Source organism: Bos indicus, chromosome 14, assembly GCF_029378745.1.
Source record: "Bos indicus isolate NIAB-ARS_2022 breed Sahiwal x Tharparkar chromosome 14, NIAB-ARS_B.indTharparkar_mat_pri_1.0, whole genome shotgun sequence".
NCBI lineage: Eukaryota > Metazoa > Chordata > Mammalia > Artiodactyla > Bovidae > Bos > Bos indicus.
The window spans coordinates 46,203,864-46,229,879 of NC_091773.1; the positions used below are offsets into that span (position 1 = coordinate 46,203,864).

The 26,016-nt window shown below is 42.8% G+C and overlaps 1 protein-coding gene and 1 non-coding gene across 6 annotated transcripts in view; both read left to right on the top strand.

Annotated features, from left to right (window-relative positions):
- SAMD12 (sterile alpha motif domain containing 12) overlaps nt 1-26,016 on the top strand; it is a 448,904-nt gene that overhangs the window by 248,190 nt on the left and 174,698 nt on the right. For all 5 annotated transcript variants that reach the window (XM_070802753.1, XM_070802749.1, XM_070802750.1 and 2 more), the window contains exon 4: nt 9,687-9,827. In XM_070802753.1, the coding sequence (XP_070658854.1) occupies nt 9,687-9,827 (141 nt within the window). The remainder of the gene's footprint in view (nt 1-9,686; nt 9,828-26,016) is intronic.
- On the top strand, nt 23,962-24,034 carry TRNAG-CCC (transfer RNA glycine (anticodon CCC)). Its single transcript has one exon. It is a non-coding gene; the product is annotated as a tRNA-Gly (tRNA).

Here is a 26,016-nt window from a genome sequence, read left to right on the forward strand (position 1 = left end):
TCCCTGGTACTGACGCAGACCTATGAAGAAGGAGGGATGAAGCTGTTTCACGACTCCCCGCAAAGACCCCTCATTCCCCTGTCACTCTCCACGGCAAGGGGACTGGAAGGGTGAGCTCAGCCTAGTGCATCTTGAGGTTGTTCCCGCGTTCCCACTGCTTGCCTCTAAGTCCTCAGGCGCAGTAATCACTTCCTGACCCTCGCCTTTCCTGCCTGAAAATTGGCAGAAGTGTCAGGCTATGTAAAGAATCCTGGGTGGCAGTTTACGGAGGTAGTTAAAGCACGGCCTCTACATATTTTTGTCTCCTAGATCTGCAGCTTAGTAAATATGTGACCTTTAGCTATGTTTAGTAGCTTTTAATTGATTATAGATAATAATAGTATCTTCAGAGAGTTGTTGAAAATGAGGTAATTCATGTAAAGCCCTTGGAACGGTGTTTAATGTTGCTATTATTGTGAGGGGGAGTGGAAGGAAGCAGGAGGAAGCATTCTCAGGCAGCCAGAGAACCACAGTGCCCAGGTAGTTCCCACATGGCATCGTCATGGTGGGTCCAGTCTGCAAAGGGCACGTGTTTGTATCTGTCATTTGATCCTCACAGTCACCTCCTGAAATAGGGTCATTTTTAGCCCTATTGTAGAGCTGAGGCGATTAAGACTCACATGTGCTTTCCGGGGCCTTTATCTGCACCATTTAGCTCATAATCACATACTTTTGTATTTATGCTTCTCTCCTTGTATCGTTATTCCAGAAACTGTGACTTTGGAGTCATGGTGAGATTGAGGAAACATGGGTTCAGGCTGTGGTCCTGGTGATGTGCCCTGCCCCAGTCACTCTGTTACTTTGGCCCAGCCAGGACTCGGGTAGAGCCGGGGCATCCACCTCATGTGTCACCTTTACCAGCATCAGATTTGGAGCTAGCCCCATGCACAAATGCCTGTTTGTTTGGGGAGCTGTTCAATGACCTCTATTTCTGCAAGAAAAGAGTCCCTGTCATTCAATCTTCAGGAAAAGTGGCATCCCCTGCTCACTTGTAGGTGCATCAGGACTTTCCAGCAGGGTTGGAGCTGAAGCCGCATCCTCAGCCCGCTCCTGCTTACCCTGAAATTCCCGTCAGGCCTTGCAACATGCAGTCAGTCATCTTTGAAAGCTGTGCCAGGGCTTCTGCTATAGTTCTCTGAACAGAGGATAGGGGTCACCTAAACTAGAGACCAGACCAGACACGTATCTATACACAAGTCTCCTCCCATTTCCTGTGTGGTTTTAGTCAAGTACTTTCTATGAGCCTCATTTCCTCATGGGAAGCACAATGAACCCTTTGCCATACTCAGAACTCTCAGAGATTCCTTCCAACTTAAAACAGACTGAATAATGGTCATTCAGAGACACAGGTCCTAAGCCCTGGAATCTATGAATATTACCTTATTAGGGAAAGGGACTCTTTGTAGATGGGATTATGTTAAGGGTCTTCCCAGGAGGAGCTTTTTCCAGGATTTAAATGGGCCCTAAAGTAAATCACAGGCTTCCCTGGTGGCTCAGACTGTAAATAATCTGTCTTCAATGTGGGAGATCCAGGTTCGATTCCTGGGTCAGAAAGATCCCCCGGAGAAGGGAATGGCAACCCACTCCAGTATTCTTGCCTGGAAAATGCCATGGACAGAGGAGCCTGGCAGGCTACAGTCCATGGGGTCACAAACAGCTGGACATGACTGAATGACTAACACACACATACAAAGCAGATCACAGGCCTCCTTATAAGAGAGGGGCAACATGAGATTATACACACAGAAGAGGAAAAGGTAATGTGAAGATAGAGGCAGAGATTAGAACAATGTGGCCACAGGCAAAGGGACCGTGACTGCCAGCAGAAGCTAGAAGCGTCAAAGGAATCCTCCCCTACAGCCTCCAGAAGGGGTTGTGGTCCCGCTACCATCTTGATTTCAGCCCAGTGACACCAAAGCTGAACTCTGGCCTCTAAACTATGAGGAGTGAATTTCTGTGGTTTGGAGCCCTGTGTTTGTAATGTGTTAGGGCACCTGTGGGAAACTGGGACACCACTCCCCAAGTCTATCGTCACCTTCCCGTTCCTGCTCAGCAAAGCTTGTGGTCTCACTGGGTGCTTTTTCAAAAGCAGAAAAAGGCATTTGTCTTTTGTGAAGCCTATAGGAGGGCTTCCCTCGTGGCTCAGATAGTAAAGAATCTGCCTGCAATGCAGGACACCCAGGTTCGATCCCTGGGTTGGGAAGATGCCCTGGAGAAGGGAATGGCAGCCCACTCCAGTATTCTTGCCTGGAGAATTCCATGGACAGAGGAGCCTGGTGGGATACAGTCCACTGGGTCACAAAGAGTCAGACATGACTGAGCCACTAACACTTTCATGTTCAAGCCTGTAGGAAGGTGAAGTGGTCATTTATTCCCAAGTTCTCTATGCCTTTCAACTTGGCAGGTGTTTCTGTGTTCGACCCCAATAAAATGCCCTCTATTACATTCAATTTCTCATTGTTGATGTCCAACAATGACTCTTGCAGCAGAAAAGGCACTTAATTTAACAACCTTGAGATCATCAGTATGTGAGTAAAGAAGACGACATGCATTTAGTGACTCTGAGGACATCATTCGATAAATATACCTCGATCGTTCTGTGTACCAGCACATGGGCGACATTGGGGCACGTGTGATGGTGGAGAGCCTGACAGGAAAGATTCTTATTCTTATGGAGCTGGCATTGTATTAGCCCTCACACATTACAGCTTCTGTGTAATGCTTAAGCTTCAGTTGGGGCAAAATTCTGATTTTCCAAGATTGCTAGCAGAGCATCAGATCCACGTTTCTGCTGGGTGAACTTCCTCTCAGAATATTCCCAGGCTGGAACTTCTGTAAGGGGTTCTAGGAAACAGTTTTAGCACCCAAGACCACTGTTAGGGTTCAGCAGTACAGACCTTGGTTCATAAGAGGTCCCTCTGATTTCTCTAAATTCCATTAGAAGTGTGTGAGCTTACCTGACCCCAGCCACCTTAGAGCTTTGGAATTGAGGAGAGTATTGAACGAATAAAAACACTGTGGGCAGGAAAGAATATTTTAACTGTCCTCCTTTGTTTAATTCCATACTTTTCATCACTTCTCTAAATCCCAAGTGCTCTCAAAAAAATAATAATAATAGCACTAGTACTACCATGATTTCCTCCTTTTAGGACATCCTGTCTGGGGGCAGTGACTCAACTTCCTGCCCTGAAATGCAGCCCCAAGCCATTGGTGATTCAGGTTGAAGCCTGAGTTTATCTCTGATGTCTGCTGTTCTTTCACACCCCACTTGTAGATATCGTGATTCAAAATTCTACTTCTTTTTAAAATTAATTTTTAAATCATTTTCAAAAGTCTTTGTTGAATTTGTTACACTATTGCTTCTGTCTTACGTTTTGATGTTTTTGGCTACGAGGCTTGGGAGATCTTAGCTCCCCAACCAGGGACTGAACCCGCACCCCTTGCATTGGGAGGTGAAGTCTTAACCGCTGGGCCACCAAGGAAGTCCCTAGAATTCTCCTACTTCTTACTATATCCTTACCTCCACCCTGGAGTGAGGCGTCCCCGCTCCCCGTTCTGACTGCCCTGGGGGTGTGCTGGCTCTTGCCATTGCTCCTCACTTACTCCCCACTCCCAGTTCATTCCCCACGTAGTAACCCAAGGGAGTCTTTGCATACATGAGATTATGCCCAGTTTATCCCTTACTCAAAACTGTCCCCATTGAGTATAAAATCAGGAGACCTCACCAAAGCCTGGAAGGCCCTGTGTCATCTGGCCCCTGCCTTCCCTTGGACCTCGTTTCCTAGGTTCACTTCTCTTGCCTTCTCTGCCCTAGTGACACCAACCTTCCTGACATTCCTCTATTTGCCTTGACACTTCTGTGTGTTCCAAGGTCACCTCTTGAGCGAGACCCCTTTCTCACCACCTTAACTGCAATAGCACCATCCTTCCAGTAGGGGGCCCTGTCTGCCCTCATATATTCGTTTATGTGTGTTTTCCTCCGGCAGGAGTGGTAAGCTTCCCTGCAGCTCCAGTACCCAGAGTAGGGTCAGGCATATGATGGTGCTCAGTAAGTACTTCATAAAGGAAAGAAGTAAAAGGCACGAGAATGATCAATATGAAGGCTTTTACGCTTCTTCCAATTCCAATCTAGGAGTCTGTGAAAGGCCCAACAGCCTGGATCACCAAAATGCCATTTGGCACCAGTTGGAGTATCAGAAAATTTAGGTGATGCTTCCTTTTTGAAATTGGGTTAACTTTTCTCTCCCTCGCCCCCTTTAAAAATAATATTTATTTATTTATTTGGATGTGACAGATCTTTGTTGTGGCATATGAGGTCTAGTTCCCTGCCTGACCTAGGATCAAACCCAGGCCCCATGCATTGAGAATGAAGAGTCTTAGCCACTGGACCACCAAGGAGGTCCTCAGAAGACTTCTCTCTCCTTGATCTCTCCCTGTGTAGGCGTCTGACCGCAGAGCCATGTGGTCAGTCAAGACACTCTGTGAGAAACAGCAGGCGTATAAAGGTCCTAATAGCACTCCTCTGATTTCTGACTGTAATAGCAGCCTCCTCGTTCATCTAGATGCTGTTTAGTCGCTAGGTCATGTCCGACTCTTTGAGACTCCATAGACTATAGCCCTCCAAGATCCTCTGTCTGTGGGATTTCCTAGGCCAGAATACTGGAGTGGGTCGCCACTTCCTTCTCCAGGGGATTTTCCTGACCCAGGGATCAAACCTGCATCTCCTGCTTTGCAGGCAGATTCTTTACCACTGAGCTACCAGGGAAACCCATCTACATGGTTACTGGACTCTTTAAAAAATCTTGGCTTTATCCAGTGGTCTTAATCTGATTTACTTACTCTTATTACTTACTCCCTAAGTACAGGTTAAATATATCCTACTCACTGATAGCTCCCTGATACCCAGACTAGTTTAGCTCACCCAGTCTGGGCTCTCATATTTGCCCTTTCTTAACATTGACACACCTGTAAACATTGATCGTTATCTGCCTTGCATATCAATCTGAAAGCTCCAGGAGTGACCCTGACTGTCTTGTTCCTCATTATCCCCAGAGTGAATAGCAAAGTCACAAGGACACAGTCAGTGCTCAAAAATGTTTGTTAAATTAACAGTTGGATTTTTATGATAAGCAACAAAAAGTGACAATATAAATTGCCAAAAAACGAGATATAATTGATGATTGTTGACTCCTTATCACTCCCATGACTCACTCTTGTTTAGACACTCTGTTCTGTGATCAGCAGGAGGTGTTTGGTGAGGAGGCTGCCCAGGTATTTGCTCCTATAAAATATCTAATGCTTGTCAAGAGTTTTTGGAACCACAGGCTTGAATGGTTCCGTAAAAACCATCCAGGGATGGCAGCAAATCAGATTTTGTTCCTGAATTCCTTGGTGTACATATCATGAACTTTTCCAGAAGATATTTTATCAGGAAATTCTCTTATATAATTTCCCTTAGTCTCTCTACTGTAGTCTAAGACTTTTATTTTCTTACCAAGGAAGATAAAGCACAACTAAAGTATAGTAGTAAGAATTAGGAAAAACTCTCATGCTTTAAATATTCTTCAGCTTTTCTCAATTTTCCTTTCTATCATTGGAAACAATGGGGTTCAGGATTGGGAACACATGTACACCCGTGGCGGATTCATGTTGATGTATGGCAAAACCAATACAATATTGTAAAGTAATTAGCCTCCAATTAAAATTTAAAATAAAAAACAAACAACGCAGCAAGAACACTTATGGTCTCAGGGTTTGATAGAACAACTTGAACAGCCAAGCATGTAAGAGGTGAAATGTTGATAGGTATAATTGTTCGTACCACATAGTGTGAAATGCACAGACTATTATACAAGTTTCGTAACTTACCCATTCAGAACTGATGAGATAACATTCTGATTGGGCTTCTGTATCCACACTGTGGTATGTCAGATACATTAATGGAAATGTTGAAGTTGGAGGTTCCTAGATGGGAGCATCTTGGTTTCTTTGCTTGTAAAGAAACTGAGCCACGCGCACTAGAATAAAACCCTCCCTTTGACTTACTAGCACTAATGATGGACCAGCCAACCTCTCAGGACCAAAGTTCTCATTTGCCCTACCAACACCTCAGCAGAATGTTCCAGCTTGTGAAACCACAGCCCAAATAATGAGGAACGGAAAGCGAGATGGTATCTACAATCTGCTGGTGGAAGAGATTTGGATAATCTGAATTGTGTGTTTCGTTTTTTAACCAGCCTTTTTTTTCTGGTTGGGGGCGCCCCCCTTTGCACTGGTAGCATGCGGTGTCTTAGTTTCCCAATCAGGAATCAAACCCAAGCTCCCTGTGTTGGAAAGTGGAGTCTTAACCACTGGATGACCAGGAAAGTCCCCTAGTTTGCCTCAAAAAAAAAAAAAAAAAGCAATATTCATTGTTGAGTTGAAAGCTTGTATAAAGCACTAGATTCCTGCTATTTGGAGGCCAATTAGCCACATAAATGATACCCAAGTCCCATGATGTATTTTCTGAATGAAATTTCAAGACCAAGGTCTGATAGCAGAATATTTGAAGGCAGGGCTGTCCTAGAAGCCTGGGACTTAGACTTACCACTCCTTAGCTCTCCACCTTGGAGTACACCAGTGCCCAGAAATTAAGAAAGGAATTGGAAAGGAAATCCAAAGCCATGAGTCGGCTTCTCCAAAGCACGTTGAGTTCCAGTCACAAGGCTGATCGCTACTGTAAAAAATTACTGCAGACTTAGTGACTTAAAATGACACACATTTATTATCTTAGAGTTGTAGGGATCAGAAGTCTAAAATAGGTCTTCAGGAGCAGAAATCAAGGTGGAGCCACATTTCTTCTGGAGGGTGTGGGTAAGAATCCATTTCCTTGCCTTTTCCACTGTGTAGAAGCTCAGTTCCTTGGCTCGTGGCCGCATCACTCCAGTGCTTGCTTCTGTTATCACATCTCTCCCCTCTCTGGCTCTCCTGTCTCCCTCTTTCACTTAGAAGGACCCAGATGGATAATGTCAGATACTCTACCATCTCAAGATCCTTAATGAAATCACATTTGCAGTGTCCCTTTGGTCGTATAAAGTGACAAACTCACAGGTCCCAGAGATGAGGATGTGGACATCTTTGGCCAAAGGGCATCATTCTGCCTATTGCAGAAGACAGACACGATCACTTGAGAGTGTGTGTGTGTCTGTGCGTGTCCCTTGCCTCCTTTCTCATGGCTGCCATGACCTGCCCGCTCTTGCTAAGCTTCCTCAGGTTCCTCTTCCCCCACCTCTCCATCCTCTTCCTTGTACAGATTTTATTGAGGCTTCAGACCACCACCCACCTCCACACCCTCCTGCACTCACTTCCTTGCCAGGCACCCGTCCGGAGCCAAATCAGTACTGGTGTGGTTCTCATCAGTTCTCCCCATCAAATGTGTCTCTTCCCCCACTTCTACCTGGCACATGATGGAAGCACAGGTCATGCGTGGACCCTTGGTGGGTGGGAAAGTTCCTGTGATTACTTCTGGCCAAAGATTTGTCAGTAACTCTAGGCTGAGCATTTCACTGTTGTCTCTGAGACCTTCCAGCACATCTCTTTCCCCTGTGATATAGTGATCAGCAGTTTTGAAAATAGATGGACTTGCAGTTGACATGAGAATAGGCAGGAAATAAACGTCACTGTAGCCACTGATATTTTGGGCCTACTTGTTACTGCAGCATGGAACCTAACCTACTCTGACTGATGCATTTAGCAAAGATTAAAGGAAGGTAAGGGAGAAGGCAATGGCACCCCACTCCAGTACTCTTGCCTGGAAAATCCCATGGATGGAGGAGCCTAGTAGGCTGCAGTCCATGGGGTCACTAAGAGTCAGACACGACTGAGTGACTTCACTTTCACTTTTCACTTTCATGCATTGGAGAGGAAATGGCAACCCACTCCAGTGTTCTTGCCTGGAGAATCCCAGGGACGGGGGAGCCGGGTGGGCTGCTGTCTATGGGGTCACACAGAGTCGGACATGACTGAAGTGACTTAGCAGCAGCAGCAGCAAAGGAAGGTAAAGAGAGGCATGAACAGCACAGGTTGCTCCTAACTGTTTCTCCCCATTCACCTATCTCTACCCAGAAGACACTTAGGTTTCACTGTTCCTCAGAAAAAAAATGCCCATTAACCCCACCTTTGGGCTGTTGGATTTCTTTTTCAAGGAGGTAGAGAATTCAGTTCCTGAAGTATATAGCGAAGTGTACCAAAGACTTATCTTTAATCACTGGTGGACTGTGTCTGTTCGTCATCAGTTAAAGTGGAAAAAGACCTGCAAGTCTGGTGCCTTGGGGTATTGAGTACAGGGGGGTGCTGCGGCATTTAGCAATAATCATTCCCTTTATTTCTTACACTAAACTCTCCAAAGGGAAGTGTGCTTATTCCAGGGCAGGCAGAGTGTGGAGAGAGTTGGAGAATTTGATAGAAATCACAGTAGCAAGGGAAGCATGCAGGACCCTACCCCCACACCAGGAAAAGAAAGGTATTGAAAGGAATCTATGCCAGGCTGCCCTGGTGGCTCAGGTGGTTAAGAGTCCACCTGCCACGCAGAAGACCTGGGTTTGATCCCTGGGTTGGGAAGATCCCCTGGAGAAGAGAATGGCTACCTACTCCAGTATTCTTGCCTGGAGAATTCCATGGACAAAGGAGCCAGTGGGCTACAGTCCATGGAGTCTCAAAGAGTCAGACATGACTGAGTGACTTACACTAACCAACACTATTCAGGGCCCAGGGTGTCTTTTCTGAGAGCACTCACACCCAAGGCTCCTTGTTTTGTAGTGTTTTCGATGCCCACGCTCAGCCCTGCTGGACCCTGGCCTTAGAGCGGTGATTGAGCTAAGGCATAGCTCCCACCAGGCTTCTCTGGCGGCTCAGTGGTAAAAATTCCACCTGCTAATACTAGAGATGCCTGGGTTGGGAAGTTCGATCCCTGGGTTGGGAAGATCCCCTGGAGAAGGAAATGGCAAGCCACTCTGATATTGGGGAAATGTCATGGACAGAGGAGCCTGGTGAGCTTCAGTCCATGGGGTCGCAAAAGAGCTGGACATGACTTAGTGACTAAAACAACAGTAGCATAGGTCCCACCAGCCAAAGATGGAACTCCAGCCCAGCACCAGGGGTGCAGCACGGGAGGCAGATGCTTGCCTATGGAACCTGGAACATTAAATGCATGTTTCACAGAAACATTGTAACCTGGTTAATCATTGCTGGAGTTTCCCTATAACCACAGTTATAGCATCTAACTCTTCAGGCTGTTCATCAGTGGCACGGGTTCCTATAGGCAAGCCTCAGAACCCATCACCCAACAGAGAGCATTGTTTCTATGGAAACCTGCAATCCGTGACCCAAATACCCAGGTTAAAATGTTGCTGTTCTGTTTAACTCAATGCGTGGGTCAGTCGGGGATTGCCAAAACTAGATGAAAATTGAAGTGCTTTTTTAAATTTGTGGATTTTTTTTCCATCCTGCCTATCCATTCCTGTCAGCGGGCACAAAGGAGGACCCTCTATTCTAAAGTGTCTGTTTTTAGATGGAGACTTCTGTTAGGGCAAGGTCAGCCCAGAGGAAGACGGAAATCCTTTTCCAGTGTTGTTCATTTGCTTTTCCTTTTATTTCTTAAAACCCTGCAGGGCGAGCCCTGCTGAGACTTACAGACAAAAAGCTTGAGCGAATGGGGATCGCCCAGGAGAACCTCCGGCAGCTCATCTTGCAACAGGTGCTCCAGCTGAAGGTGCGAGAAGAAGTCAGAAACCTGCAGTTACTCACGCAAGGTACCCTGCTGCTGCCTAGCGGGTGGATGCGAGGGGAGGCGGGAGGAAAGAAACCCTTACCATCATGACAGAGGGGAGCCGGGGAAAAACTGGATTGTTTTGTTTTGGGGTTTGGTTTTTTGTGGGGTTTTTTGCAGAATTTCTTTCATCTTTTTTAAAAAAATATATAGATTTAAAGGTCACTTCCCTCCTAAAATTTCTCTTTTTCATAGCTCCCTAGAGGGAAGGAGGTACAGATGAGTAATGGATAAACAAACAATTATCTGAGCTAATTTCAAGGTCATCCATCACATCCAGCTATAGAGGTTGTGCACTGCATAAGCCCCAAAGAATACCAGTAACATAGATCAGGATACCGTTGCACACCCTAGAGTTGTACAGTGTGCAGCTTGCACAATGGTACAGGGCAGCCCCGCCATTTTAGTCTAACTACCCATTCTTCAGGGGCCTTGGGATTTGAGTGACACTGTAGTTCATATGGCCATGATATAAGTGGCATTTTTATTGTGTTTTGTTTTACTTCACTTTTCACTACTAATGGGAGAGAAACATTTTAGAGGTATGTCTCTGTGTGTGTGTGTGTGTGTGTGTGTGTGTGTGTGTGTGTATACATGTGGGGGCTTCCCAGGTGGCTCAGTGGTAAAGAATCTGCCTGCCATTGCAGGAGATGCAGTTTCCATCCCTGGGTCGGGAAGATCCCCTGGAGAAGGAAATGGCAAACCTACTCCAGTATTCTTGCCATGGAAAATCCCATGGACAGAGGAGCCTGACAGGCTACAGTCCATGGGGGTCCCAAAAGACTCAGACATGAGTTAACGACTAAAAACAATAACACATACATATGTACATACATATGTATGTATACACACAATTTCTAGGAATTTTGCAAACCCTATTTATCATCTTGAAAAGCAAATAGAATAAAATTTTAAATAGACTGTGGAGAATTTAAAACTGGAATATTGCAACCATATAGTTCTAAAGAAGAATTATTAATAATTTCAATTTGTTGAAAGCATTTAAAAGCCCTATAACTAGAAGTGCCAGAATAAAGTTGAATCTTGAAGAAAACTTTAAGGCACACTATATGTAAGTTATATGTCTAGGTAAGATCTGGTTGCTATCAACCACTGTCAGCTATAACCCTGTTTTATTTTAATGCTCATTGTACACCATTTTGGATGAAAGGATGATAAAATATGTATTTTTGAGAGCCTTGGGTATTTTTCAATCTGTAGAATATTGTAATTGCATGCATACTGATATTGAAGAAATCTGGGTCAGCCAAGTTTCATGTTATTGCATTTAGATTAACCCAGTAATAGTCTGTTTGCCTAGAAGAAGTAAAGTACTGCCTGAAAGATGACTGTTCTAGAAGGATAGATACAGACTTCAAGTGATATGGAAATATATTGTTTATTTGGTATACATGATCCACTTTGTTCTCCAGAGACTTTCGATGGTAAATTTACAGTTAACAGGTACACTCAGTGACTTACATGTGAATCCAACTTAGTGATATACTTTTAAGTTTCTCTCAAGAAGTACAGAGAGATTCCAAGATTTATCACAGGAATGTCCGTTGCAGTGCCAGGTATAAAACTGAGAAATTAAAACAACCTAGAAGTTCAGCAATATGGGGAGAATCAGATAATTCTATGTAAACTGAGAAGATCCAATAAAACGGAGTCATTGGAATTATGTCTTCAAGGAATATATGACAACATGGGAAAGTACTCAAAGTAATAGGAAGAAGGGGGAAAGGTCACATATAAAATTTCATTTATAATATGAGCCCCATTTTGTAAAGACATATTTTTATATGCAATAGGAAAAGAGTTGAAAATGGTTTTCCATGGGGAGTGACACTGTGGGTGATTGTGTTTTCTATTTTTCTAAATTTTTCCAATCTTCGAGAATAAATCCGTATTACATTTGTAGTAAGAAAACACACGCACACCATTTCAGCTCCAGTCACAGTGCCGCCCTGCCTGGTTCTGTTCGGCATCTGGCGTTTCCTCTGCTCTGCTGTTCTCCTCCCGGGTGAGACACAGAATGAGACCTGAACTCATCACGTGTACCTTTGGACTTTTCTTTTTCTTTTTTTTGCCTCTGCTACTGACAGTCTGCCATGTGTTTGCTTTGCAAAATCATTTTCTACAGCTTTCATTGCCCTAGATGCATAATACATAAGATTTTTCCTGAGATAGTACTCAACTCTATTAAGCTAAATATGCGTTTGTGTTCTGGGAAGGTAATGCGGAGTTCAGCCTTTTCGATTCAGTTGTTGTCGTCTTTCACTTTGAAAAGCGGTGCCTTTAGAATCCTCTTATTCCATTCCCTTTAGAAAAAGAGGTCATGTTCTCTAGCTCTTGGAAATTTTGTCTGCACTCCTATTACTTTTTTTTTTATTGCTTGTCCTTTCCATGTTAATGTTCAAACTCATTTTATGTCGGATGGCCTTTGAAAATCCATACCTTATTGAAAGGATGATTTCTTTAAAAAAAAAAGAAAAGGGAAACAGAAATTGACAAGTCATTTTATGATTCATAATAGAAGTTCTAAAATCAGCTAGGGTTGCCTTAAAACATTTTGGGTCTAGGTTCGCTGTAATAAGAATTGTAACTCCATTCCACCCAGGTGAACTGAGTGACTTAACTTGTATATCATATAAAAATGTACCAGGCAAGTGATAATGTGATTCAGTACTGAATATTTGATCCCTCATCTCTGAAAATATTCATCACTGGAAATAATATGCTAGATAGGTATAAACAGATGTCTTAGAACATGCCTTCGTTTTGGCAAATCCCTGCACTTTCCCTTGAAAGAGTATAACTCACCTCTCCAGTCTCTAGAGACACACTTTCTTTCTCAGCTCACATGGGACTATGATTCTAGTGTAATGCAATTCATTTTTGTGTTTAAGAAATATTTTCCTACTAACACATTTAAATGAGGATTGTTGCCTTCAAAGGAGCCAATTTGTGAGGTTTGGGACTTAATTCACAAATGATTAAGTTTCTTATGTGTTTCCTTCATGCTTTGGAAGGCAATTTCAAAACATAAGCTTTAACTGACTAGCAAAAGTTTAGGAAGAACCCGAGTGTCCACCATTAGGAGGCCAGATAAATAAGTTGCGGTACATCTGGGTGATGTTGTGTACTCGGAAGTTATAAACACGAGATTGAGGACTAATGATATGGAAGGATCTGGAGATGCTGAATGAAGTAGAAAAGGCAAGGCACAGAACAACGTGGAGAGGATGCTGTATCTGCGAATGAAAGAGGGAGAAATATGCATACGTGCTTTGTGTACAGAAGGAAATGGTACACAACAAGCTAATACAGACTCTTGCCTGTGGGACGGGGAAGAAGGGAGATACAGGACTTACGCTTTTTAAGTCATTTTGTGTCTTGAAATATGTTCATATTAACTGTTTAAAGAATAAAATATTTAAGAAGAAACAAGGAGAAACCGTGAATTGTAGCATCACACAGGCCTGAATTTTTAAATCTTGGCCCAACACTTACTGATGTGTTATTTCATGGAAGTTACTTTGTCTGTGTTCCAATTTCCTGATCTCTTAAAAGTGAGATCAGTAAATCTACTCACCTCATAGGGTGTTATGAGAATTAAATGAGCTCAAATACATATGTCACTCAGTGCAGTGTGGCAGGAAGTACAGCACGTAGTTAGCGGTCAGTAATAGAAGCCACAGAATTAAATCAGCCTCCTGAATTTATATCAAAGCTCTATTTTTATACTATCCTTTATTGAGATATAAATTCACAGAATATACAGTTTAACTACTTAAAGTATAAATTCAATGATTTTTTAGTATAGTCACAGAGTTGTGCACCCATCACCACAATTAATTTTGAAACATTTTCATCACCCCAGAAAGAAACCCAATACCCACTAACAGTCATTCCCCATTTCTTCCCAACGCTCCCCAACCACCAGCTTTCAAAAACCATTAATCTGCTTTCTCTTTGCCTATTCTGCTGCTACTGCTGCTAAGTCGCTTCAGTCATGTCCGACTCTGTGCGACCCCATAGACAGCAGCCCACTAGGCTCCTCTGTCCCTGGGATTCTCCAGGCAAGAATACTGGAGTGGGTTGCCATTTCCTTCTCCAATGCATGAAAGTGAAAAGTGAAAGTGAAGTTGCTCAGTCGTGCCCGATTCTTAGCGACCCCATGGACTGGAGCCTATGAGGCTCCTCCGTCCATGGGATTTTCCAGGCAAGAGTACTGGAGTGGGGTGCCATTGCCTTCTCCGAGCATATTCTAGACCTTGCCTATGAATGGAATAATTCAATACATGGTCTTTTGCAATTGGCTACTTTCACTTAGAATAATGTTCCTAAGGTTCACTCATGTTGTAAGCATGTGTCAATATTTCATTTTTTTAATTGTCAAATTGTATTTCATCATATGAATGTACCACATTTGATTTATTCATTCATCAGTTGGATACTTGGATTGTTTATGAATCTTGGATATTTTCTATAATATTGTTTTGAACATTCTTGTACAACATTTTGTATGGACCTGTTTTCATTTCTCTTGGGTATATACCTGGGCATGGAATTTAGAGTCATAAGGTAACTCCATGTGTAACCATTACAGGACCTGCCAGACTGTTTTCCAGAGCAAGCTGTACCCTTTTATATTCCCACAAGCAGTCTATGAGGGTCTCAGTTTCTCCACATAGTTGCCAACACTTGTTATTGTATGTCTTTTTTATTATAACCATTCTAATATGTGTAAAGTGGAATGTCACTGTGATATTGATTTGTATTTCCCTGACGACTAATGATATTGAACACCTTTTCAAGTGCTTACTGGCCATTTGTGTATCTTCTCTGGGTAAACATCTATTATAGATCCTTTACTTATTTTATAATTGGATTATTTGTTTTTTTCCAAGCTCTATCTTGGACCCACCATGTTTCTCCATGCTTGATTACCTACTTTATTTACAAGATCTAAAGGTAAATATTGGGCTGCCATTTCTAAAGAGGAACCCAATTCTCCAAGGATGAAGTCTTACCCCATGAGAGGCATTCAAAAGAACCTGCCACAAACTTGGAAATCAACTCCAAAATGAAACAAATGAATGGACTCTAAAGATTTCCTCTCAAGGAAACAACATCCTTTTGGATGTAGAAATTATACACAAATCAGTTACTTCAGTTTGTAATCAAACCTCCAAATTAGATACATCCATCTGAAAGCTCATTCTACCGTGTTTCTAGAGGAAGTAAACTAATAGATAATTAAGGCTAATTTTCTAACTTTTAACTGATGTTTTAAAATTTGTCTTAAACTTTTCTTCTACACCAGTCATTGTCACTTAGCCACCAGGAGCCCCATGACAGTAATATGGCCAAAATCGTCACAAATAGACCAGGAGGGCTCCAGCCTGTCACTGTAGGTTATCTGAACACAGGAGAGATGAAGTTTCTGCCCTCCTTTTTCTTACTGTCCCTCTTCTGGATGCTGACCAAAGACAAAAACTATAAGGTGCTTTAAAAATGTGTATGGTGGACTCATAGTAAATAGATCCATTTATGGGCTCTATCAATGAATTGTGACAAAAATTCCTGGCTCATTATCTAAAGCCAAAACCATCCTTCAGCTAAAATGCTGGTCTCTAATTGCCCTGCCTTTATTCACCATGGCCCTGTAACTACCTGATACTTGCCAGCAACATAATCAGAGTTTGGCTCTGCTTTACTCTCGTTACTTTGGTGCCTTTGAGGTGCTTCCTTCCCTCCTGCAGCCTTTTGGTCTTCTATGGAGTGGCCACGCTGTTCATCTGGTGGTCTTGCTTGCTTCCATGTTCCTGCAGGAAACTCAGCCATGTCAGGGCACCTGCTGCTGTCTTTTGTGAAATGCAGTACAGAGCAGGAAATAACATGGTTATACTTTCCTTCTGCTTGATTCCTGAGAGACAAGGGAAAAAAGGTGCTTTATGTAATACACAGAGTGGTGCAAATTATTCTGGGATCCACCAAATTAATCCATAATCAAACTTACAGGGGGCATCCTTAGCTCTTTATTACAGGATATTTCTAGGAAGAAAAACACTTAGGGATATTAAAAGCTGTTTCTCATATAGCTGATGAGTATTAAATATTTACTATATGCAAAGCAATGTGCTAATTGTCACATCAACCCTTGACATTTACCCGAGCATAATCAGTACTGTTGTTAGCTTCAATTTACTTGCGGAGAAACTGAGGTCAGAGAATATAAATAATAGGTGCAGTTTTGGACAGCTAGTAAAAAGCCTAGCACAGGTCTGTCTGACTTCACAGCGAACTGTATCCATTACACTGTATCACCTCTGATCTGTCTAGTGAGTTATTCCTATTTCACAGCAATGATATGAGGATTGCATGAGATTTTATGTGAAAACTATATAGCACAGTTCATGGCATAGTCTATGAAACTGGGCTGGCAGACTTCTTCTGGGAAGAGCTAGATAGTAAGTATTTTAGTCTTTACAGGCCATAGAATGTCTGTTGTAAACCCCCCGCCCCCACCCATCATGGGAGAGCCACCACAGACAGTCTGAAGTGAATGGGGCTTAGTAGTACACCAATAAAACTTTATTTACAAGCACAATTTCTAGTTCATAGTTTGTGGACCCCTGCTTCACAAGGTCAAAAGTGTAAACTTCTAACAGCATAATCAAGATTACAGTTTTATTCTTAATATCTTCCCCTTTGAGCTGTAATTGCTTCCCTCAACCCCAGGAACACTGTAGTATAAAACTGCTGCTGCAGTGCCCTTTTCAGTGTCTTTCTTGGCTACAGATACATGGATAATATAAAAATGTAACAGTAACTGTGAAGGTTGGGTAAATTTAAGCAGTAGAAAGCGATGTTCCAGCTGGAGGATAAGGCAAATGAAGACAGTAAACGCTGCCAGTCTTCAAAGGCCTTTTTAATTAGTGCCTGCAAAATGAAAAAAAAAAAAAATAAGAGTATGATTGTTTACCAAGGCCAGTTATAGCTCATTAAACATTAGTGTTTCCCAAAGGGCTTTTTCCACATTGTCAAAAATATATGTGTCAAATTTTAGTTGAGAATTACATGACCAGATGGACTTGCCCAAAGCTCCATCTTACGGAACAACACAAATTAGAAACACTACTCCTAAGCCAAGAAGACTTTTCAGAACCATGTGTACAGACTGAGTATTTTAGTCCAGTCACCCCCACAACGATACTTTAGCAACTAAAGTAGGCCATCTGAATTGGAATAGGCCATCTGGTCCACCACCTTGCTTAAAGAAAGGAGTCTTTGTAGAGCACATCAGTAGAATTTTTGAGAAAATTTCCAATCTCATTTTACAGTTTTGGGCACCAAGACCCAAAGAGAGTTAGAGGATGGTCTGTGGTTACCCAGCTAGTCAGTGGCAAAACTGAAACTAGATCCCAGTTCTCTTAATTCCCAGGCTGGTATTCTTTTTTCTCATTGTTTCTAATAAGGTATGATTTACATACAGTAAAATCACCATTTTTAATGTACAGTTCTGCAAGTTTTAATAAATGCATATGGTTGTATAACAACCACCACCACAGTCAAGATATAACAGTTTTATAACTCCAGAAGATACTCTCCCTGCTACCCCCACGTTGTCAACGCTTCTCATTACCTCCAGCATCTGGAAGCCACTGATAGGTCTTCTGTTCTTAGTTTTGCCCTTTCCAGAATGTCATATCATGGGACTCATAAAGTCTGGCTTCTTTCACTTGCTATAATACACTGAATCTTACCAAAGCTGAGGGTGTGTGTCACTTGTTCATTCACGCTCACTTTTTAGCATTGAGTTGGATGGATATACCAAAGTTATTTATCCATTGCCCAGGTGAAGGACATCTAGATTGTTTCCAATTTGGGCAAATACTAATAATGCTGGTAAGCATTCACAGTGACTTCTCTGGTAGTCCAGTGGTTAAGAGTTCACCTTCCAGTGCAGGGGGTGTGGGTTCGATCCCTGGTAGGGGGACTAAGATCCCATATGCCTTGCAGTGCAGAAAACCAAAACGTACCAGCAGAAGTTAATATGGTAACACATGCAATAAAGACTTTAAAAATGGTCCACATCAAGATTAAAATCTTTAAAAAGGATAAATAAAAGCGTGCACATACAGGTTTTTGTATAAACATCAGTTTTCATTCATTAGAAAAGTACCTAGAAGTGATTGCTGGGTTGCATACAACACGTTTCCCTTGGTAAGAACTGCTAGGCCAGTATTCTTAGGATAATCAAACTAGAACAGCAGTAGAGACTGACTTTAATACATATAAAATATTGGAGGTTTTCTGAAAGTCACTGCATCTCTGCAGATGTCCTCCCTAGCACTTCCTGGAGCCACTATTACTGTAAGAGGACCCTGCTTTCCTGGGAGTTTCTAATAAATTGTCTCAAGGTAGGTTTAGGTCAAATGTGTTTACAATTCACTCATTAATTCAATTTAAAAATTCTAGCATCTATATACAGGCAGTAGGGTATGGTTTTCCCCAGTTGTCCCTGAGAAAAGCTTCCTTTGCCTCTTTACTAAGGAATAAAATCTAGTAATATTTGCAGCTCCTAGAAGAGAAAATGTGAGCCTCTCAGATTCCTTGTTATGTGTACATGAGCTATGTTTGATGGCTCTTTCTAGTATCTCTCAGTTTATACTATTTAATTTCCAGGCTTCTCTATGTCTAATTTCAGCTGTGTCACTGGTGTTATAACTCTGATGCTCACATATCAGGTGTCTTCATAATTGGCTCTTCTGTATCATAATTGGATAGCATTAAGTTTTTCCTCCTTAGTGCTCATGTATTCCATGAGCATGATAGTGACGCCCTTGGTTCTCCCCTTTGGTTTCTAATGGCTCCTTCTCAGGTGGGTGGCTTGCCGCCTTCCTCTACCACTCCCCAAATGTTGACACCCCCTGGAGGTAGGTCCTCTTGTTTCTTCTCGTTTTGCGGGCTGTCTAGAGAGCCTCGCCCACTCCCATTGCTTTAACCATCCCCGACTTCAAAGTTACTTTCAAATACATCTTAGACCTCTATGAAGCTTCAGTTCCTTACATTAATATCCTTAAAAGATGTGAACCTCTGATGAGTAGTCCACTGACATCTCAAATTTAAAATATCCAAAGTCAACCCAATTGTCTTTCCCACCAGGTCTCCATCCAGTTCTCCTCCCTGTATTTCTTCTCAAGGTTATTAATGCCTTATTCACGCCATCACCTGAGTGAAGAAGGCTTGGAGTCACCTGTACTCCTCCTGTCCCCTCTCCACTCACATGTAATCAGTGAGCAAACGCTCTGAATTCTGTTTGTAAAATGGCTTTCTAGTCAGTCCCTGCCTCACCCTCATCCTTGTCACTGTGTTAAATTACCTCCCTTTGGCCTCTTCCCAGGCCACTGGACGGAGAAAGCAATGGCACCCCACTCCAGTACTCTTGCCTGGAAAATTCCCTGGATGGAGGAGCCTGGAAGGCTGCAGTCCATGGGGTCCCTAAGAGTTGGACACGACTGAGTGACTTCACTTTCACTTTTCACTTTCATGCATTGGAGAAGGCAATGGCAACTCACTCCAGTGTTCTTGCCTGGAGAATCCCAGGGACGGGGGAGCCTGGTGGGCTGCCATCTATGGGGTCACACAGAGTCGGACACGACTAAAACGACTTAGCAGCAGCAGCAGCAGCAGGCCATTAGAATAACATACTAGTTATGATTTTGCTCTCTAGTCTCTACCTTGCCCCATTCATTCTCCTTTAACTTCCAACTTCGGTTGCCAGAGTTAATTTAAATATATATCTGATGACATTATTTCCCTCCTAAAAAAAAAAAAACGAAAACATTTGATGACTCCCAGTTGCCTAAGGAATAAAATCCAAACTCTTTAGTATTCCATAGAAATCCATTCTAAAGCATTTCATAGGTGTATTAACTTTGGGCAAGTTACTTGTCAGAGATTAAGTTTCCTTAGTTGTAAAAATGGGGACTGAATCTATTTCATCGAGTTGTTATGAATATGATATAATAAAAAGGACCAAGCCAGGATGAGACATCACCTCTTCTGAGAAGCCTTACCTTATCTCTCAGGCAGAACCAATCACACTGTTCTCTGCATTTCTAAGCGCATTGTTCATACTAATAATCTATTCATTACACAGTGTCTGTTGAATATCTGTTTGTTCTTCCATCCTGTTCTTCCAATGAGCAACAGGCTCTGTGGTAGACACTAGGGATAAAAGGAGCACCCAGTCTAGCCATAAGGATGGGTTGTGTGTGCTGTGGCAGAGATGCATAGATGTGCAGTGATGCCACAGAACTGGAACATAACCTCATCTGGGAAAAGGGGGTAAAGGGAGGTTTGCCGAAGGTGTAACTCTTTCAGTAGAAGTTGGAAATTAATTAAAGGGAAATGAATAGGGCAGGGCACAGACTAGAGAGCAAATCATAACTAGTAGGTTATCCTAATGGCCTGGGAAGGGGCCAAAGGGAGGTGGTTTAACACAGTGACAAGGGTGGGGGTGAAGCAGGGACTGACTGGAAAGCCATTTTACAAACAGAATTCAGAGGGTTTGCTCACTCATTACATGTGAGTGGGGAGGGCACAGGAGGAGTACAGGTGACTCTGAATCTTCTTCACTTAGATGGCGTGAATAAGGCATTGATAACCTTGAGAAGAAATACAGGGAGAAGAGCTTGATCTTAAAGGATGGAAGTTTTGACAGAGGGACATGAGCTGGCATGAGGCAGGAGCGGAAGCTTGGCCTCAGGCGTGGGCGCGTGGGGTGTCTTTGTCTCCCCTGCAAATCATGGGCCTCCTCAGTTGTCACCTGATTTTGCTGTGCTCTCCTATCTCCCAGCACCATGTCTCACAGAGAGTGAATCCTCTGTTTAAATGTGTTTTGCTGATTTAAGTTTAATTGTTGCCCTTTTCTCCTTATTTACCAGCTCTTATTTCATTTTCAATGTCATCTTCTCAAAACAGTGAATACAGTATCATTTTTTAAATGGGTTTGTAATAAAAGAGAGTCGCTAAATAGCCATTTTGCATTATCCATGGGCAAAATTGCCCCAAATTGTAATCCTTTGTGCTCGCATTGTATTGAATTGATTAGTGCAGTGGCTGTGGTTCTTAAATGTATATACCTTTGGTGAGGACTCTTAAGTACATAAGCCCGCCCCCTGCCCCACATACATTGAGTTGTACCTCATATTTTCAAGTCTTCAACGTTCTCCTCAGTGACACTCAACTGACCATAGAATGAACCTTTTCTCATAAAACCCAGTTAATTGTCCAGGGGCTCACAGTAGGTGAGGACATTGAATGAGTGATTCAATAGGATTATATGCGGATTATTCCTTTTCCCACTGGAGTCTTCCATTGCCTCTTCTTCCTTCAGCATTGTTTGATCATGCCCTACCAACCACATGCCCTTCCCAGTCTCCAAGACAGTCTTTCTTCAACCTGCTGCCTTCTTGGGCTTTACCTTCAACACACTTTGGGGATCTTCACACCCTGTTTCACATAGTTTGCAATTAGGAATATTTCTAATTGTATCAGGTCTTTGTGCCTTCAGAGAAATTCTCCTTGGTATGAGATTTGTGTTTAGTTTCCTAAACACAGGCTTCTTTGGGGAATCACTAAGCCCTCACATCAGTTCATCGGTAGGAGTTAGCATTGTGACAAGTCCATCCTAGCTAGTGTCCATTCCCGTTTCATTTTCATTCTGAAGTTCATCGTGGCCATTCAGAAAGTGTTTTGTTTGAGGCTTGAAATGGACCCATGATTCTAGTCTGTTGTAGTCTTCATGGCTGAAAAATATCTGCTTGTTCTGAGTACCCTGATGGCCCCTCTATCTAGTAGATGGTGGAAGTGTTCACACATCTTTCTAATTTGGACACATTCTGCCAGGAATTATTCTTGTCATTACTTCTCCACAACTCCGTGTCTTGTGGTATCTTTTGCATGGTACAGTTCCCATTAGGAAACCCCCACAGACTCCAAATTCTTCATGTCTGCCTCTGCAAAAATCATCAACCTTGAAATTCTCTGCCATTGACCCCTTTGCATTAAATGTTCTAAATGAAGTTAAAAATATAGTTGGTGTTTCTTGTTTGGACAATTCAAGATGGCCATGAGATTGCACTGTTATGTCACCTCATGGTTTGAAGAGTGTGACTCCAGTGACTGATATTGCAATGAAGTTGATATGTGGGTTTTCCATGACTGACATTGGTCCATTTCTTTGGGGGGAAGTCTGGATCCTGAAATCTGAGCTGTATGGTATTCAACTCCCCTATGGGTTTTTAGAAAGGCACTTGAGAAGGACAATGGCATGTGGACCTGATACGAGAAAATCAAAGCCATTGGTAAGGATGCATAGAGCAGTGTTGGATTTTTTTAAGAAGAAAGAGAGAAAATATGCCATGTAAATGCTTTAGGATTTCTGTCCCTAGTATTATATATGATATATTACTTTTGCTGTGGCTTATTTCTTTGGGGCAACCAATTCTCAGTGCCTGGAGTTAAGTTCTGCACAGTGTAGATGGTCAAGATTCTCCTTACATCCGAGTTTCTACATGCCAGTTCTAGAAGGCCCCACATACATACATGTACTCTGAATGGCCCAGCCTTGTTTCCCAGCCAAGAATTAAAACCTTTTGTTATTCTCTGAAATAGCCCCTCCATTCTTTGTGTCCCTTTTTGGTTTGTTTATCCCTTTATAGTAGCAGTTATACAATCATCCAGTAATTCATCTAAAAGCAAGTTTATTGAGATCCTACCATGTACCCAGCACTTTATCTATGTGTTAGGGATACAGGGATGAATATGACATTTCTTGACCTTGAAGTCAAGCAAAATAGATAAGAGTAACAAAGGTAAATGTAGAATTCTAGGATCTTATAGGAAGGTCGTCTGATTTAGAAGGAATGTGTCAGGAAAGATTCTGAGAGTAAGTGACCTCTGAACTGAACTAGGTGCTATAATTAGCAGAGTGTGTTTATTTTCTCTCTAATCATCAAGCAGATATAAAATTGCTAAGATGATAAGAACTTTGGAGAGTTTATTTACTAACAAATCATAGATTTACTTCTGAGTGTCTGCTATGTGTCCGCCTTGACTGAATGTTGGTGAAATTCAGTAGACATGATAGATATGGTTCTCCCATACATGGATTTTGTGTTTTACTGAGGAAGGCACTCATCAAAGAAAGAATCATAGTAACACAACAAGTGATGTGAAAGGGGACGTTAGTTACACTTTGGGGAGGGAATTCCCTGACTCTGAAATATCAGGAAAACCTCCCTCAGGCTGAGATCTAAAAGAGGAAGAGGCAGTAACTAAAGCAAATGGGAATTGGGAAGATGTCTCAGGGAGAGGGAACAGCCTGTTCTAAGGTCAAGGTGGAAGAGAAAACTCGGTGCATTCCAGGAACACAAGGAAGGCTAGTATGATTACAGGTGAAGAGAGAGGGAGAAGGGACACCAGCCAGCAGGAAGCCAGGCTGAAAAGATCCCACATGCTGTAACAAGAGTCTTGAGAGTCCCTTGGACTGCAAGGAGATCAAACCAGTCCATCCTAAAGGAAATCAGTCCTGAATATTCATTGGAAGGACTGATGCTAAAGCTGAAACTCCAATACTTTGGCCACCTGATGTGAAGAACTGACTCGTTTGAAAAGACCCTGATGATGGGAAAGATTGAATGAAGGAGGAGAAGGGGACAACAGAGGATGAGATGGTTGGATGGCATCACCAACTTGATGGATGTGAGTTTGAGCAAGCTCTGGGAGTTGATGATGGACAGGGAAGCCTGGTGTGCTAGAGTCCATGGGGTCGCAAAGAGTCGGACACGACTGAGTGACTGAACTGAACTGAAGGAATTTAGAGACAATGAGGAGACACTGAAGGGTTTCAGACTGGAGACAATGCTGATCAGATCTGTATATCAAAAGATGAGAAGAGGCACTGGAGAAGGACAAGACAGGGGGCCAGACATCCAGGCAGGAAGCTGTTGCATTGATCTGTGCAGGAGATGATGACATCCTGAGCGAGGGTGGTGGCAGCGGGGGTGAAGAGGAATCAACTCGAGAGACTAGAGACTTCCCTGGTGGTCCAGTGGCTAAGACTCTGTGCTCCCAATGCAGAGGGCCCAGGTTCAATCCCTGGTCAAGGAACTAGATCCCACATGCCATAACTAACAGTTTGCATGCCACAATTAAAGATCCCACGTGCTGTAACAAAGGTCAAAGATCCCGTGTGCTGCAACTACAAGCCAGCATAACCAAATAAGTAATATTTTTTAAAAAAGCAACTCAAGAGACTCGGCTACCTGGGATGGTAGATCAAGAACCAGTAGATGAGAGGATTCAGTAGCATCATTCTCTCTTCTGCACCCCAGTCTGCTCCCTCAAATCCATGACCTCCCTGTTGCAGAAGTATCTGGGCAGGCTTCTTCAAAATGTAGATTTCGAGACCTTACTCTGAAACTGTCATGTCAGGCTCTCCAGCCCAGGTGTTAGTATTTTAGACAGCTTCACCCCCATATGACTCTGACACTTATGAAAGGTTGGGGGCCACTGCCAAGCACTGTGTAGATTCAGCACACAGAGTACTCCAGGCGCTCATCCCTCCTGTAGCATCAGAGTAAACCTCCCTTTGGGCTTAATGAGTCTGCTCGTCATACCCGGGTGAACTCAGAGAGAGGCATCAGCCCTTGGGGTGCAGGAGGGTATCTCACCTTAAAACCCACATGGAATGGAGCCCATCTAACAGATCACCCAGCCTTGTAGGTGAGGTCCCCAAGCTCTAAGCGGCCCTTTTTCCACAGTTCTCAGGACACAACACCACTGCAATCCCACATCCTGTATCCCCCAGGAGAAATGAAACAAACTCTCCTGGGCAGTCAGTCCTGCAGGGCAAGACAGAAGGTGATTCACAGAGCACCTCCACTATCTCTTGGATGTGGCAGGTATCAGGGCAAAGCTATAGTGGTAGGGCCTCCAGTAAAGCCACAGGAGAGGAAAAGACAAAGAAAAGGACGTGTTTCATCTCCAGCAAGAACACTTTAGGTGTTTATATTGGAAACCAGGGAGGTTTCATCATTTGGCAGTCATTTTCAAAATCATGAATACTTAATATTACCATTAGATGCTGTTTTTATTTCAAAGGCACAGGTTACCAATGTTATCACAAAGGGCAAGTCTGGAGCTAATACTGATTGTGCACCTGTTTGCACATTTGGCATTTTAAATTACATATTTAGTTCATACAATAACTTTGCAAGGTAGTTGTCATGAAACGCATATTACAGATAAAGAAACTGAGGCCCAGAGAGCTGCAGTGCTACACAATTAAAACAAGCAGATGCAAGGATTCTTCAGAGAAACAGAACCAATAGGAGATACATATAAAATATCATATAGGAGATACAAGCATCGGCAGGGAAAGAGAAGGGGGCTGAACTGATTAACTGAGTGTCCGTTAGAAATTAGCTCTCATGATCATGGGGGCCAAGATCTATAGTCAGAAAGCTGGGACCCCAGGACAGCCAATGGTGTAGTCCCAGTCCAAACATTGGCAGGCTGAAAACCCAAGAAGAGCTAGTGTTACAGTTCAAGTGCAAAGGCCGGGAAACAAGCCAGCGTCCGAGCTCAAGACAAGTCAGGCAGGAGGGGTTCACTTTTACTTGAGGGGGGGATGAACCTTTTTGTTCTGTGCAAGTCTTTGATTGGTTGAGGCCCACCCACACTGGAGAGAGCAATCTGCTTTATTCCTCTACCTATTCAAATGTTAATCTCATCCAAAACACCCTCACAGACACACTCAAAACAACATTTGACAAATATCTGAGCACCCTGTGGCTCAGTCAAGTTGACACGTAAAATTAATCACCCCAGTGGATAAGATAACTAGTTGTCTCCAAAACCAATGCCCTTTCTTTCCAACCTACCTGCCTGCTGTGAAGTATCTCTTCTTTCAAAGATGCAGTTATTTTTCTTTTATAAAAAACTCTCAGTGCCAATGCACTTTTAAACACTAATGCTTGAGGCTGTTCAAATAAAAGATTTTTCTTAATAGCTTGCTTATCACACCTGGTTATCACTCTCCATCCCCCATTTTCCATGATTTAGGGCTGCTAGGAATGGGAGGGTGTCAT